This window comes from Microcebus murinus, chromosome 17, assembly GCF_040939455.1.
Source record: "Microcebus murinus isolate Inina chromosome 17, M.murinus_Inina_mat1.0, whole genome shotgun sequence".
Lineage (NCBI taxonomy): Eukaryota > Metazoa > Chordata > Mammalia > Primates > Cheirogaleidae > Microcebus > Microcebus murinus.
In genome coordinates, this window is record NC_134120.1 from 56,303,125 (window position 1) to 56,318,872 (window position 15,748).

At 38.0% G+C, this 15,748-nt stretch overlaps 1 protein-coding gene across 2 annotated transcripts in view; it reads right to left on the reverse strand.

Moving 5' to 3' along the window:
* The window catches only part of PIEZO2 (piezo type mechanosensitive ion channel component 2), a 449,399-nt gene that overhangs the window by 216,237 nt on the left and 217,414 nt on the right, over positions 1–15,748 (reverse strand). For both annotated transcript variants that reach the window (XM_012746201.2, XM_075993690.1), the window contains exon 4: positions 13,536–13,578. In XM_012746201.2, the coding sequence (XP_012601655.2) occupies positions 13,536–13,578 (43 nt within the window). The remainder of the gene's footprint in view (positions 1–13,535; positions 13,579–15,748) is intronic.

A 15,748-nucleotide genomic window follows, 5' to 3' on the forward strand; every position in this document is an offset into this window, starting at 1 on the left:
ATTAGAAATTAATTCAGTAGGCAGGTAAAAGACTGGATTATAGCTGTGTTTTAGTAAAAATAAGTTAGGAGAAATAGAATAAGGCCAGGAAGAATAGAATAAGGAAAAAATTGCAATACGGCAGTAGGATGAGGGGAAAGGCTCACCATCCCCAGGAAAGACAAGATGAGCCCAGGCATAAGTACAGGAGCGGGAGGGAGCGGACAGTAGACTCTTTCAGACACAGGAGGAGCCTCTCTCACAGATGCCCTCCACATGATATAGCAGCAATGCTGGGGATGGGGGAAGTGATGTCAAGAGCGGGTTTGAAAGAATAGGATTATGAAGACCTATGAAGGCTGGGAGTCCTGCTTGACCAAAGCTTCCCTGTGTCCCCTAAGCAAGAAGGGATGCAGGAAACCAAGGCCAAGAAAGGGAGGAGGCAGAGAACACAACATGGTATTTAGCTCTTAGGCAGCACCACCATTCTGGTAACAGGGCTGCACCTGCACCTGACATATTATGATAAGACCCTTATGGGGTCTGCAAAGATTAGCAAAGGGAAGGAACACAAACTTTACAGTCACAGAGATGTAACTGCCACTCCCTGAGGAGTAGAAGAGTTACTCAACCTCTCTGAATCTCCATTTACACATTACCCATGGGAGTGAGACTACTAGGCTATAAGTAGAAGTAGCACAGTACTGGGAGAATACTGTCATTGTTTGCTACTTCAAATATTTTGTGTAAATTTACGTAAGTGTGTGTGTATGAATGAGTGTGTGTGTGTGTGTTGAGGTAGATCAGAAGAAAGAACCAGAAGGAACAGTTTTCATTTTATCTAGGATGATTCCTGGGATCCTGATGGAAAACTCAAACAGTTCCTATAAAATCTGCCGAATAGAAGCTGTTGCTTCATCTGGGCAATAATGTCTTTGTTCCCAGCAAAGGTGTTTCATTGGCTGAACTACAAAAAAAGTATTTTATGGAGGTTAGAGCTGTGAAAGAGGTAATTTTAGACTTGCAAGTAGGATGCAGAACAATTAAGACATATGGACCCTGTGCTTGTATCTGCTTATTAGCACAATTCTCCAAAACATTCAATTTTATAGACTCAACATCCAAGTTTTACCTCCATATCAAACAGCATGCATTTCCTGCCCACAATTCATCAAGCTGTCTACACCAAGACTTGAAATCTCTGATACATTATACAGTTCATCTGTTCATGCTACGAATATAATCTAAAATGTTCATGCTGATTCCTCTAATTTTGTATAGACCAAGGTGCCAAGGTAATCACCTGGGAATTCAGATTTTTAGTTCAAGAATGCACTGTTCTCTGTAGGATCTCATCATTCTCATTCATTAACTCGAAGAATGTTGATATTAGTCATAATGATCCAATTTAGCAAAGGTGGAGATTACAAATCAAAGAATCTTTTCTTCCAGCTATGTTTTGAAAGGAAGAGAAGAAGTTTTAATGAAGGATTGCATATTTTTTTCTAGAAGAAAAATATATATCTTTACCAAATACTTATTAAATGATGTCATTCTACTTGAATAAAGGAAGGTTAAGCTTACTACTTTCCATGTTGGAAAACAAAGTCCCAGGTAAAGCTCTCAACAGTCTAAAAATACAAATCACCTACTTTTGTTTTACACACATGCATGCACATATATCCACACATATATATGTACGTATATTAAACTGTGGCTTTTAATCTGTGTTTCGAGTATATATAAGATACCTTGATGGATCAGGGGAAACATTACATTTGATCAATTCTATAAGAAAAGTTTAATGAAAGTAATTATATAGCATACATATATGTAAAAGCCTCTATCATAAGATCTAACTTTTTTCCTTGTATGGGAGTTACGGGTACTTAACAAGTGCCTATAGCAGGAATGAATGAGATATCTATCTACTGTCTTACGGTGCAATGTGGCTATCTCATAACAATAGGTTTAACAAAATCAAAGTCAGAATTCTATCAAGTTGGAGGGATGTTTCAGCAGGCAGTATTCTACCTCGATTACAGATAAACCATTCAGTTGGTCTTTGTCATAGCACCTCAATTTTCTCCACTATTGCCTGAAGTGACCATTAGTTACCATGTCCTTGCAAATCCTTGATATTCACATTTCCCAAACACCGACCACACACTAGGCTGGGCTGGGATGTCAGGATAATCAGTCTGGCTAAGCTCAGGGTCTCATCAGGAATGGAAAACAGGGACAGATGTGCTTCTACCTCTGCCTCTGCACCTGACCAGTGTCCTCCTACCTGGCTATAGCCTTCATTTTTGCCCAAAATCCTTTTAGTCAAGCACTCCAGTCAGCCAGTGGCAAGGAATCAGCATTCCCTGGACTTGTGCTTATCACAGGAAACAATATTAGTACTTAGCACTGTGCTTGATTCTTTAACAGTAAGTTTTTCAAAGTAAAGAAGGGAGAGAAAAAAGATTTTTCAAAATCAAATTCACTAGTTCCAAAGAATATTTTACATACAACTTTGTGTGTAAACTTTGTGTTTAGAATATTTTACAACAATATTGTACACACAACTCTTGCCTGAAAAAACTGAATTCTGTGACTTTAATAAAAGCTCAGCAAATGCCAAAGGATGGTGGTGAGCCAAAAAAGAACTCATACCATCTGATTCTTGGGGGATTCCCAAGCTTGTCTCATTGTATTTAGGCAAGGGGCTCTAAGTGCTTGTCCTATTTTATAAGAGGAGCATAGCAATAGAATTGCTGCAAATATCTCCACCAGGAAGGATGCTTCTTGAGCCTCAGGGCTCTCTATTCAGCCTTTCTAACATGAATTCTCTCTTTCTTTTCTTTTCTTTTCTTTCTTTCTTTCTTTCTTTCTTTCTTTCTTTCTTTCTTTCTTTCTTTCTTTCTCTCTCTCTCTCTCTCTCTCTCTCTCTCTCTCTCTCTCTCTCTCTCTCTCTCTCTCTTTCTTTCTTTCTTTCTTTCTTTCTTTCTCTTTCTTAAAGGAGGTGAAGATAAGCAAAGATTCTGACATGAAGCAGGGACTATAAATTACCTGCTTCTGTTAACACACACAAGCACACAGAGCAGATAGTACCAGGAACAAACAGCAACAGAATTATTTCTGACAACAGCCACTGTGACCTAAAGCAAGAAAGTAGGTTGGATGGTGGTGTTCAGAGTTTGAATTGACTGTCCACTACTTCTGAGCTGGGTGGTCACTGTGTGGGGTGCTCTGAGCCTTGGTCTTTCTGTCCATAAACTGTGGTGCTTCAGCCACTTCAGAGTTTGTGAAGTTTAAGAAAGATGATGAATATGTAATATGACCTATAGTGTATGGCTGAACATTATTACTGTTATTATTGATATCATTATTATTAAATGGTGGCAAAACATGTTCATTAGCAATACAATTCTCCCTCATTGAATTTATTAAATACAAAGTCAGATTTGGATTTTGACCATATCTAATTTAAAAAATTACATTTCTAGCTCTTTTGCTTAATTTTTCTGTGCCTCAGTGTAACCACATGCAGAAGAAGGGAGTAGCTCTCTAAGATCTCTGGAGCTCTCGAATTGCAGGATGTTGTGACCCAAGTTTAGCTCATTAACCATCTGCTCCCAGGTAATTGTTGGAGGGAGGGGATGAACATTTTTAGGTTTTATCATTTGCCTCTTCCCTGGGGTTTACACCCTTCAATGGCTCCCCAATATTATTGAGATAAGATCCAAACCTTTAGGCATCACCTACAAGGTACTTCCTAATGTAGATTCCACCCCTTACTAGGTTGTCATTTCTTATCATGTGTGGGCTCATGCTTCATCCCTAGTGGTTCTGATGGATGAACTGCAATGAAGCCATCCTTTAAAACCCTGCCCAGGCATCCCCGAAGTTGAGCTTTCACAGACAATTCCGCTGTCCCCCAGCTGTGCAGGCAGGCCTCCTCTCATCCCTCCACACCAACTAATCCTCTATTCCTTCTGCTTTGTAACACATATGCCATTGGAATGCCACCTGGTACATCATAGCTGCTCAAAAATCATTTTCAAATGATTGAGCTAAACGGTAGAATGTAATGCACTTTATTACATTTAATGTTTACACATATAGAAGATACTATACATATATATCTCCTATAAGACCAAGCCCTTCTCTTCCCGCCATCTCCAACACCCAGCATAGCTGTCATAATGTGCACTCAACAAACCCTTATTGATATCCAGTACAGAGGCTGGTATGGTGGATTATGAGCTAATAAACAGTAGAGTCACATGAAACTGGGTCACATCTTATCTTTGATATTCACTGGTTGTGTGACCTTGAAGAAAATACTTAACTTCCATGATTTTAATTTGCTCGTTTTGTAAAATTGGAAAGTCTACTGCATGTGTTATGTTAGCATTCCAACTAGTTACTCTCCTTTCCTGCGACAATATTATGCATGCCCACTCATCCTCATGTGGCTAACAGTGGCCCCTGTGAGAGAAGCATGCTTCTCTGCCCATAGACTTGGCCTCATGACCTGTATGAGCACTTGCAAGTAAGCAGAAGTGGCACACTGCACATTGAACAAATGCACCCAGAGCCACTGCTTGGCCTGGCCATAGCATTTTTTCCTCAGCCACAAGAACTTTATTTTAGCCTGGCTCTCGGGATGAAGAAGGCACCTGGGGAACAGCCATCATCAATCCACAGCCTCTGCAGCTGACATTTAATGGAAGCAAGAAATAAACCTCTGATCTTGTAAGTCACTGAGATATGGGTTTTTTTTAGCTCAGCATAACTCAGAAGAATCTAACTCTAGAATGTGTGGGAATTTAATAAATTTTATCAGCAAAGTATTAACAGAGAGGATAGCATAAAATAGGTATTTAATAAATCTAAGTTCATTCCTCTGATATGTTCATTTGAAAAGCCCAAATATACCCAGGAGTGAGGAGGAAATGGAGGTTTAAAAATGTCCAAATAAATGAATAAATTAATATGTTAGGCCTCATTTTAAGCACCAGGATGCAGAAACATCCTTTTTTTCTAGTCGTTTCCTGAGTTTAAACTACTTTGACAAAATTTTATATTATAACTTCAAAATAAGTTGCTAAACTTTTGAGGAATATTTATACACAGTCGGAAAAAATTAAAGCATTCAGAAGCCCATGTTTCAGAAAGCCAACATAAGAACAGGGTTAATCAATGAATTAAGAAAGGTGTTCTGTGTACCTATATATGCATGGCCATGTTGGTTTATTAAGCTACCAGGTTGCCAACACTTCCTCCTCCCTCTGCTCCCCCAGGTGAGCCGGCTCCGCGACAGGCTGCCCTCTCATCCTACAAGCTGCTGCGATGTCAGATAAAAAGATGTGGCATCCTTTCCCTACTGGCTTTTGCATAAGCCGCTCCTTCATAAGCACTCCGTAACTTCCTTATCAAGAACTCATTAATTCATTCCACAAATATCTGATTAGCTAGGATATGTCAGGCAGTGCCCTGGGAACCAAGATATTCAGACAGTCTCATCCTCACACACTCAAGTACTTAAAGATCTAAAAGAGGAGAAACACAGGAAAAAAAGTGTTTTCAATAGAATATGTCCAGTACCATAAGAGAATAATGCGAAAAGTAATATGAGAAGAGGTCTTTGTCCTGGGAGTAAGCCATGAAGGCAGGTTTCACTGAACAGTAAAGTCAAAAGCTTGCAAGGTAGCAGAAATTTCTCCACGAAATATATGCATGGGGAGTGGCCTGCCAACAGACAGAGAGCTACGGAGGGCTTCAATCTCCCCAAAGACAAAGCCATGCCTTTTGAATTAAGTCTATATGGGAGAGGTGTGGGGGAGAAACTCTAGGAATATTTGTGTTCATTATACCATGCTATTTTCAGGGTTGTTTATATTTTAAGATATTTTTTGAAGGGGCAAGATATTTCATTCCACAATCCAAGTAGAGCAGCAAATAAAATCACATACAATCATGTTGATAATAATGTAATCCTGAAGTACTGTGCTGATTACACAGATTCATTGAGAATCACTTCTTTGCTTTTTAAGTAAAAATGGGCAAGAGATCCGTGAAATATTGTCATTTTTAAATAGGCAGCATTAAGATCTCCCAGACAGCAGGAACTTTTATGTCTGCTGGCCAGTTACTATGCTCAAGCCTATTTACTTGCTGAAACATTTTTTCTCAGATGAAAAGTGCAGCTTTGGAAAGAGAAGACCATGTTCAGACCTCACTCAGAGCTTATTGTGATATTAGGTTGGTGCAAAAGTAATTGTGGTTTTAGCATTAGTGAAATTTGCCATTTGATATTAGAATACATTCTTAAATAATGTGGTTATATTATACATCATTTTAATGCACATTCTTGCTTTATGATTTTTTGCTAATGACATTAGATTCCTGTTTATTTTATATTTATTTTAGACTATGGAAATGATGTTAGACAAAAAGCAAATTCGAGCAATTTTCTTAGTTGACTTCAAAATTACTGGTAAAGCAGCAGAGACAACTCCCCACATCAGCAGCACGTTTGGCCCAGGAACTGCTAAGGAACGTACAGTGCAGTGGTGGTTCAAGAAGTTTTGAAAAGGAGATGAGAACTTTGAAGGTGAGGAGTGCAGTGGCCGGCCATCAGAAGTTGACAACGACTAATTGAGAGCAATCATTGAAGCTGATCCTCTTACAACTACACAAGAAGTTGCAGAACTCAATGTCGACCATTCTACAGTTGTTCCGCATTTGAAACAAATTGGAAAAGTGAAAAAGCTTGATAAGTGGGTGCCTCATGAGCTGACCAAACGTCAAAAAAATCATCATTCTGAAGCACACAACAACAAACCATTTCTCGATCAGATTGTGATGTGTGACAAAAAGTGGATTTTATACAACAACCGGCTTTGACTAGCTCAGTGGTTATACTGAGAAGAAACTAAAAGCACTTCTCAAAGCCAAACTTGCACACAAAAAGAGTCATGGTCACTGTTTGGTGGTCTGCTGCCGGTGTGATCCACTACAGCTTTCTGAATCCTGGTGAACCATTACAAATAGATGAGAAGCACTGAAAACTGCAATGCCTGCATCTGGCATTGACCAACAGAAAGGGCCCTATTCTTCTCCACAATGCCCGAATGCACATGGCACAACCAACGCTTCCAGAGTTGAACGAATTGGGGCATCAAGTTTTGCCTCATCTGCCATATTCACCTGACCTCTCGCCAACCGACTGCCTCTTCTTCAAGGATCTCAACAACTTTTTGCAGGGAAAACACTTCTACAACCAGAAGGATGCACAAAATGTTTTCTATGAGTTCGTGGAATCCTGAAGCACAGATTTTTATGCTACAGGAATAAACAAACTTATTTCTCATTGGTAAAAATGTGTTGATTATAATGGTTTCTATTTTGATTAGTAAAGATGTGTTTGAGCCTAGTTATAATAATTTAAAATTCATGGTCCAAAACCGCAATTACTTTTGCACCAAGCTGGGCTCTCTAATATTTCTGTCTTTTGTCCCTTTCCTGGATACATGGCAGCATGGCACCTATGAACTGTGAGTTGCAGTGACAAATGACCACTTCCAGGTGGAAATGTTTAAGATCCAGGATCCAGTGTGCAATTGCCCAAGCTCTCTCCCATGCTTGAGTAAAACTCAAAAGCATCATGTTGAAACAAAAGTGACACAAGTAGTACTTGTGATACACCAAAAAAATATCACGTAGAGGCAGGCTGCTCTACAGAGTTGTCTGGTCTCCCCATCAGATTTTGCATATGAGAAAGAAATATTTGCTGAAAGAAATATAAGCCACTGAGAATTTGGGCCATTTTGGCTCCAAACCTTTTTGGTTCCAAAGCCACCCTTGCTGATAACACATGTTTAGAACAAGCAGAGTGTCAATGAATTTACAAAGCCATGCCCACCTCGCATCACTTTGACCTAGACTAATAAATGACTGTGATTTGGAAATATTTATAATTATAAGCTTAGAAAATATGCACAAAAAGGTGAGCTTTCTGATTGAAACCAAAATATGTTTGGCACAGATTTTTTTGTTTTTCTGGAATAAAAGAAAAACTTGAGCCTTCTTCTGTTATGTAGGACCAGCAGAGGGGAGGACATGCTGGAGGTGACTCAGAAGACACATGAACCTGAATTACAATATTTCCTTCCTATGTTACAACGCACTCCTGTAATGAAGTCCTAAAATAAACTCCTGATAGCCCCACAGAGGGAAAATGTGATTGCTTGCAAGATGAACATGATACTTTATCACAAATTCACCACATGAACTGTGACGGTGTGTATTTATTCTGGGGGGTGCATATCACGGGAAGGTCTACCACGATCCCAGCAAGCGCTACTGCGAGGAGGGCATGCAAAGCAGGTCACACAATGTGCAAAAGATGAATCTTTGCTTTCTTATTCTTGGAGGAAGCTTTGAAGCTTTAGCTGACTTAGTTACTTTTTTTCTTTTAGATGTGATCACTTTAAAATAATCTGCTGGCAAGCATATTGATGAATAAACTTCAAAGAAAGATATAGCCATGAAAGGATCAATATCTCTTACAATGACTTTGAAGAACCAGATAGCTTTATTTAAGATATAATTGGAATTCCCTTTAAGATAAACAACAGGTTAAACTTGATGAAAAAAAAAAATGAAGCCCTAGTTAACAGCACTGCTGACACTTAGTCTTTGCAACTGAAAATGCACAAGAACCCCAAAGATCAATATCATCAATATCTGTTCTATATTTTAAGACACTTGATGCAATGCAAAGAATACTGTCTGCCCTTAAATGAGAAGACATGAAATGGATGGGAAAAGCAAGATAGCATGGTAAGATAATATCTAAAAATCAGAATGATCACCAAATACCCTCAATGGACCCATAGCATAAATACAGAAAAGGAACATACCACTTGATATACGCCTTACTAACATTTTTATTTATGCCTCTATCTAGAAGCATAAACACTTTAGGGAGGCATTGTTATATGGACTTTATACTATCTGGCCTTATTCAAAATAGTCATGAAATAAGAATAGTTAATAATACATGCTGCTTAAGATTATGTCCCCAGAGCTACAAGGAAAGAAAAATAAAGCACAAAACAAAAGAGATGTATAATTCAGGAATTCCATGTGGTGTGGTATAAAAAGCCTACTCTTTGGAAACAAGCAAACCTGGAACTGAATGCAAGTCAATACAAGTGTCTATGACTGTATGGGTAGCCTACTTGGTTCTTTGGTTTATTTTATTTCATTTTTTTAACCTCTGAGATGGTGACCACGGTCTACAGTGTGGGACGGTCAACAAATGATGGCCAGCTGCCTGTCTTTGTGAATAAAGTTTCACTGGCATACAGCCACAGCCACTGTCTATGGCTGCTTTATGCTTTCACAGCAAAACTGAGAAGCCGTAATAGAAACTGCATGGCCTGCAAAGGCTAAAATGTTTATTATTTGTACCTTTATAGTAAAATTTGCCAATTCCTGGTCTATGGTGTTATTGTATGGAATAGAAATGATTTAACGCAGTGTTTGTCACATGGTGGCTGTTTGTATTAAATCATTATCCAAGTAAGAAAAAGGTTAAAGCCCTTTAAGCTAGGAATAAAATGTAGCTTCAATTGCCAAATCCTGTTGATCAATGATTTCTTAAATATCTTAGAAGCTCTTACCCAAACTGCTACATTTAGGCAACATCAAACTGTTCTTTACAGAAAACAATGGACCAAGATAAATTCAAATTAAAAAGACACTGAGTACTATTCAGCTATAAGAAACAATGGTTATATAGCATCTCTTGTATTTTCCTGGATAGAGCTGGAACCCATTCTACTAAGTGAAGTATCCCAAGAATGGAAAAATAAGCACCACATGTACTCACCATCAAATTGGTTTCGTTGATCAACACCTAAGTGGACACATAGGAATAACATTTATCGGGCATCAGGCAGATGGGAGGTGGGAGGAGGGGATGGGTATATTCATACATAATGAGTGTGATGTGCACCATCTGGGGGATGGACACATTGAAGCTCTGAGTCCGGGCTGGGGGGGAAGGAGGGGGTAAGGCAATACACATAACCTAAACATTTGTACCCCCATAATATACTGAAAGAAAAAAAAAGGACACTGAGATACCATTTCTTACCTATCAGACTGGCAAAAATCCTGAATTTGACAGCATACTTTGGGGCTTTAGGGAAAGTTACTTTCATTCACTGCTGTTAGAAGTGAAAATTGTTGCAACTCTATGGATAAAAATTGGGGAATATCTGGCAAAATTCCATATGAACTTATTCTTTGATTTTACTTGAGAATCTATCCCTAAGATATTTGGCAACAATACATGGGTGTGCAAGGTTATTTGTTACAACCTTTTTTTGTTTTGTTTTGTAAGAGCAAAAGACAGGAACAGCCTCAGTGTCCACCAATTGGGTGTTGGCTGAGTGGACTGTGTTGCACCAACCAGAGAAGGAGGTGCTAAAACAAGTGGCACTGGGGGCAGAGGAGGTAGGGGACCTGGTTTAGAACCTTGTAAACATATTAACTAGATCCCTGGGCAAACAAGTTAATGACTTTTTACTATGAAGAGTCCTCATCAGTGGAATGCTTCAAGCAGGACATCCTGATTTAAGATTTCTATGGTAAAACAAATCTCCAATCCATTGACTGAGGAGGCATGACTCCCTGGGGAATGTCGCAGGAGCTATTTACATTTCCTGGGTATAAAACTGGGAATGCTAACAGTTAAATGCTCTCTGCTATGTGAGGGATCCCCAGATCTCATTAGAAACCCCATCTATCACTCTCTATCACTGTCACTATTGAGACAGCCTGGATCTGCTGTGAAAATGAAAGATCTGGGATCCACGTGGGATATGCTGGGTCTCTCCATGCATTTCCTACCCCTACATCACTTGTATCCTTGAAATTATTAGCAAAGCCTGATGCTGGATAAGATTCCTGACTTGTATGTCTGAGTTGACCCTTCTTACCCTTTGTGTTAGCTCAGTCAACCAAAGGGATGCCACGCACAGGTTAATAGAGTGAAGAACATCTATTGATGTGGAATGATTCCCGGGATATACATCCTCTTAGTGGAAAATTCAAAGTGCAGAAGAAGGTGTATAATAAGCCACTCTTCACGCAAGGGCAGAGTGAGGCCACAGATAGACATGAGTAGTAGCTTACATATTCAAGAATAAACATCAGGAGGTTAAACCAAGTTAATAAACATGATTGTGATAGAAGAAAGGAAGGCCAGGGTACAAGTGAAGGGGACAAAACTAACATTTCCCTGAAAAAAGTCATAGAAATGTATGTTCAAAAATAAAGTTAAATCAAAAGATAAAATCTGTTAAAATTAAGATTCTGACACAAATCAAATGATATATAAAACTTGGGATATGATCACACAGAGAAAGAAACTTTTAAACACTTTCAGTTTTAGTTTTTTGATTACACCTCCTTCATGGAATATTAAATTAGGATGAGTACAAATTGTAAAAACTTCACCCACTCATCTTATTGGGGATAATATTATTATAGAATTATCTCGAAAATGTTATATATATTAAAATGAAAACAATATTTTGATAAAAGCCAAGATTTTCAGTGAAAAAGAAAAGAGAAATAAATATAAGAAAAGTTAAAAACTTCTGAATTCAAATTATTATATGAATTCAGGATGTCTTTTACAAAAATATGTTTCCTAGCTCCGTCTATTGAAAAGGCCCAGAATGGATGGGCATTCTTAGTGCTAAGATTGTGGTTTAAAAACACTCTTTACAAAAGAAAGCAGAGCTCCTTTCTAGACAGGCTGACCAGGCTCGACTCTAGACGAGCCTAGTATGTCCAGTTGTGCCAGAAACATGGAAACTGTAAAGACCGTGGGTCTGTGCCAAAAGGATGAGAAGTCAACAAGACATTCTTCCCAAAGGCTGAAAGTGGAATCATTTTTGAATTTACATAAAATAGAGGGTTAGAATAACAAGTTAAACCACACAGACAAATCCAAAATGAGAGACATTATACAAGACAAATGACCTGGTTTCTTCAGAAGTCAATGATGTGAAGAAAAACACAATGAAACCAGAGGGGTTTGGGGTACTGATCTAAATAAAGAAGCTTAAGAGATGTAATAATGAGATAGAATGTGTGGCTTTAGTAGCATGCTAATTCAAACTGATAAAAAGTGACATTTCTTAGATGATTGGGAAATTTAAATATTGACTGGCTATTAAATGATGCTAAGGACTTACTGTGATTTGTTTTAGGTATGATTATGGTTCTGGAAGAAAATGCCCATTTTTTTTCAGAGATATATGCATCATTTTAAAGAAAATCCCAGACATCATGTCATTTTGTCCCTCTTTAAAATATTTCTTAAAAAAATAGATAAAACAAGTATGGCAAAGTCTTATTGAATCTGGGTAGTAGATACATCACATTCATTTTGCTATTCTCTCTACTTTTGTATATGCTTGAAATTTTTCATAGTATGAAAGAAGACTCAAGAGAAAGATTCTTTGGGAAAAGATTTCCCACTGGAATGAAGCTTCACATGACTTTCCATTCTTTGTTTTAAGTTGGCCTGTGGGATCTGACCGTCCCAAGCCAATCTCCCCCATTACTCTGAGAATTATGAGCCCTTACTGTGCAACCCAAAGTGGTGGTGCTGATGTGAGTGGCAGTGTAGGTAGAGAAATAAATAAATCTCTGAATCAATTAACACATGGCAAAGGAATTGCTACTACAGTGATCTGGTGATACATTATTCTCTATTGCTACTGGAGAAACAATGCATTTTAAACTGTTTTATCCTTTCTTTTATATGCTCTAAGTGCTCTGTCAGCTTGATCGATACACAGAAAAAACACATTTTCAATATGATGAAAGAAACTGGTCAAATCTAATTTAAGGTAAAACAAAATTAAAATTACTTTTTCCTCTTTCAATAGCTGAAAGTTCAACATCAGACGCTAAACGCCAATGGTAGAGAGCTGTCTGAAATGCTGCCATTCAATTCCAAGGGCAAGTGAGTAGATACTGTATTGACCCCACCTGCACATTTTCTGATATTATAGTGTATCCTTTTTTTTCTCTGTTGGGGAGACGCTGGTGTAGAAATGCTTTTAGCTAAGAATGACATGATCTCATCTTTTTACTTAAGGCTAAAAAGATCTAACTATTTTAATAATTGGGAAGGTCGATATAAATTTCACTGCACTAAAACTTTAGAATTGAATATGACATATGAAGTGATGATTCTCTAATTACATAACTTACCTTTTATTCTGTTTCATGGGTCAAGAAGCATTTTTACATACATTGCCCATTGCATCTTTATTTTCAGTCTGTGCAGGCAAGGCTTTATAAAGCTCTACTTTACAAAGAAATTGAGGCTCAGAGGGGTGAGATGATGACTTGCTCAAGATCACACAGTTATTGAAGGAGTAGTGGCAATACTGCTGATCTATAATCAATAAATTACTCAGAATAAAATGGGACAACATTAGCTAAAATGGAGATGTGCAAGTCCTACTTACCTTTCAAAGCCGATCTGCCGAAATGTCTTTTCCCATATTGAGCCTGCAACAGAAGGGAGAGATGCGGTCGGTGCACATCCAGGACTCAGATAATTTCGTCTTGCATTTGAACACATATGCTGGATATTTGGCTTTACATGTAAGTGGGATGACTTGGTTTTCCCTTAAATGCATTACCCCCATCTCCAGCCTCCAGATGGCCTTTTTAGAGAACAGAGAATTAAAATTCTGCATTTACAAAAGTTGAGTCCACATAAGGATTTAAGTGCATATACCCTGCAATGTGACAAAGCCCTCTACCCCCAATTCCCTCTGGTAAAGCAGTAGGCCACTCTATTCATTCTCTGAAAATCTGTGTCCAGTTGAGAATGTTATGAATAAAACTCTTCTGTTAAAAGTACTGAAACAGCATATTGTAAGTTATACACCCTGAAGTTCAACTTTTACTAATAATGTCACAGAGCAATTTTGAAAACTAGATGACACTCTGAAGTTCCAACTCATTATACACCATGCCTTTATCTCACCAGTGTTGAAGCAGAGAATTAACATTTTTTTAAAAGAAGAATTGCAAACATTCTATTCCAAGTAACGCAAAGAATAGTATATCCCAATCCACAAGTGAAGAACAACTAGATATAAAATGACTTTCTACAATTTTTTTCATGTAACAATTCTTCCCTACATTACAGACATAATTTTCTTAGTACTTCATATAAGGAAAAGTACTAATTTTTATCAAAGAGCATTTTAATAAAAATTCTGCATTTACCAAAGTTAAGGGATTGTGCTAACCCATAGTTCTTTTACATTTTCCTGATACTTAGTCAGTGGCAAAAATATTTTGATCTTAGTAACTATTGCAAGTAAATACCTACCTAGCCCTAAATTCATAAGTTGTGGTGTGCACTAGTTGCTTGATAGCACAGCAGATAGTTACTCATAATTACTGCCTTTCTGTAAAAGTTAATTCAACAGGAAGTGGTATGTTCAGCACTGAGCTTCCAGAGGCAGCTAGAAAGATTCTTTTCCTAAAATCAAAATAAACTCAGAGATGCTTAGGTTTCTTTCTTGAGAATTTCACCTCAAATGCTTTATTTTCAGGCGGTCACTATCAGGCATTAGATATACTTGCTGGAAAGGTAGGCAGTTATACAGGAATGGGAGGCCCCAGGGCCAAATCTCTGGCTCTCTTAGAGGACTGAACTAGTCCCAAGAGAACATGAAGATGATGTTTCACCAGGAGATTTGGGTTCATAATAGTTCATCACAGTGGATTGTTTTAAATAATTTCTATAAATAATAAAGGACCACATTTCAGATCCGCATTACACACACACACATTTAAAGCAGTTCAGGCTTATCTTCTGAAGGAAGTCACTCTTATCCCGCTGAATTCCAATAAGCTTTGCCGAGTAGGAGTAAAAAACCATGGACTTTTAGCTAACCAGCCCAGGAATTTCTCTTGGCCCCTGGCCCAGGGCAGTGGGTCCCATGTGGATGTCTTATGTCCTCTGAGTCACATGCAAAAACAGTTAAGAATCCCTATCTCAGGGATTTTTTTCTTTAATTATTATTATTTTCAACTGACACATAATAACTACGTATCTTTATGGGGCACAGTGTGATATTTTGGTACATTTACTCAATGTGTAATTCTTTGAAGACGATTATCCTACCTCTGAAATCCTGGCAATTAAGACGCTGGCAAAGAATGCATGACCTGTCAGGTGGAAGCCAAGGCCGCTAGCAATTGCCTGGCCCAAACTAAGAAGGAGGAGAGATTAAGAGTCTCCTGCTGAAGTAAGAACCAGATGGTCAGACACAGACCAAGTGGGAGGGTCCTCAGGGGATAAGGGAAGGGTTGGGTGGGGAGTGGCTGAGATGTTACTCTGAACTTCTCTTGTTTCCACTGAGCAAAGAACCTTTTAAATGTTTCTACATTTCCATTGTTTTCCCAGATCTTCTCAGTATATTCCTTCTTTCATTTTATTTTTAAGAACATTCTTTTCTTAACAGATTCAATTTACTAACAAGGTAAAATTGTAAAAATAAGTGATTTTGCTATACTATACTATCTGGATTTTTGAACAGAGAGCTTTAATTAAGATATAGGTTCCATCTTCCTATTTCTGAGAAATGTAAACTTATTCAAACAGGCAGAACAAATTAAAAGCTTTTGGTATAAGACTTTCAGTACTCCTTAGAATAAA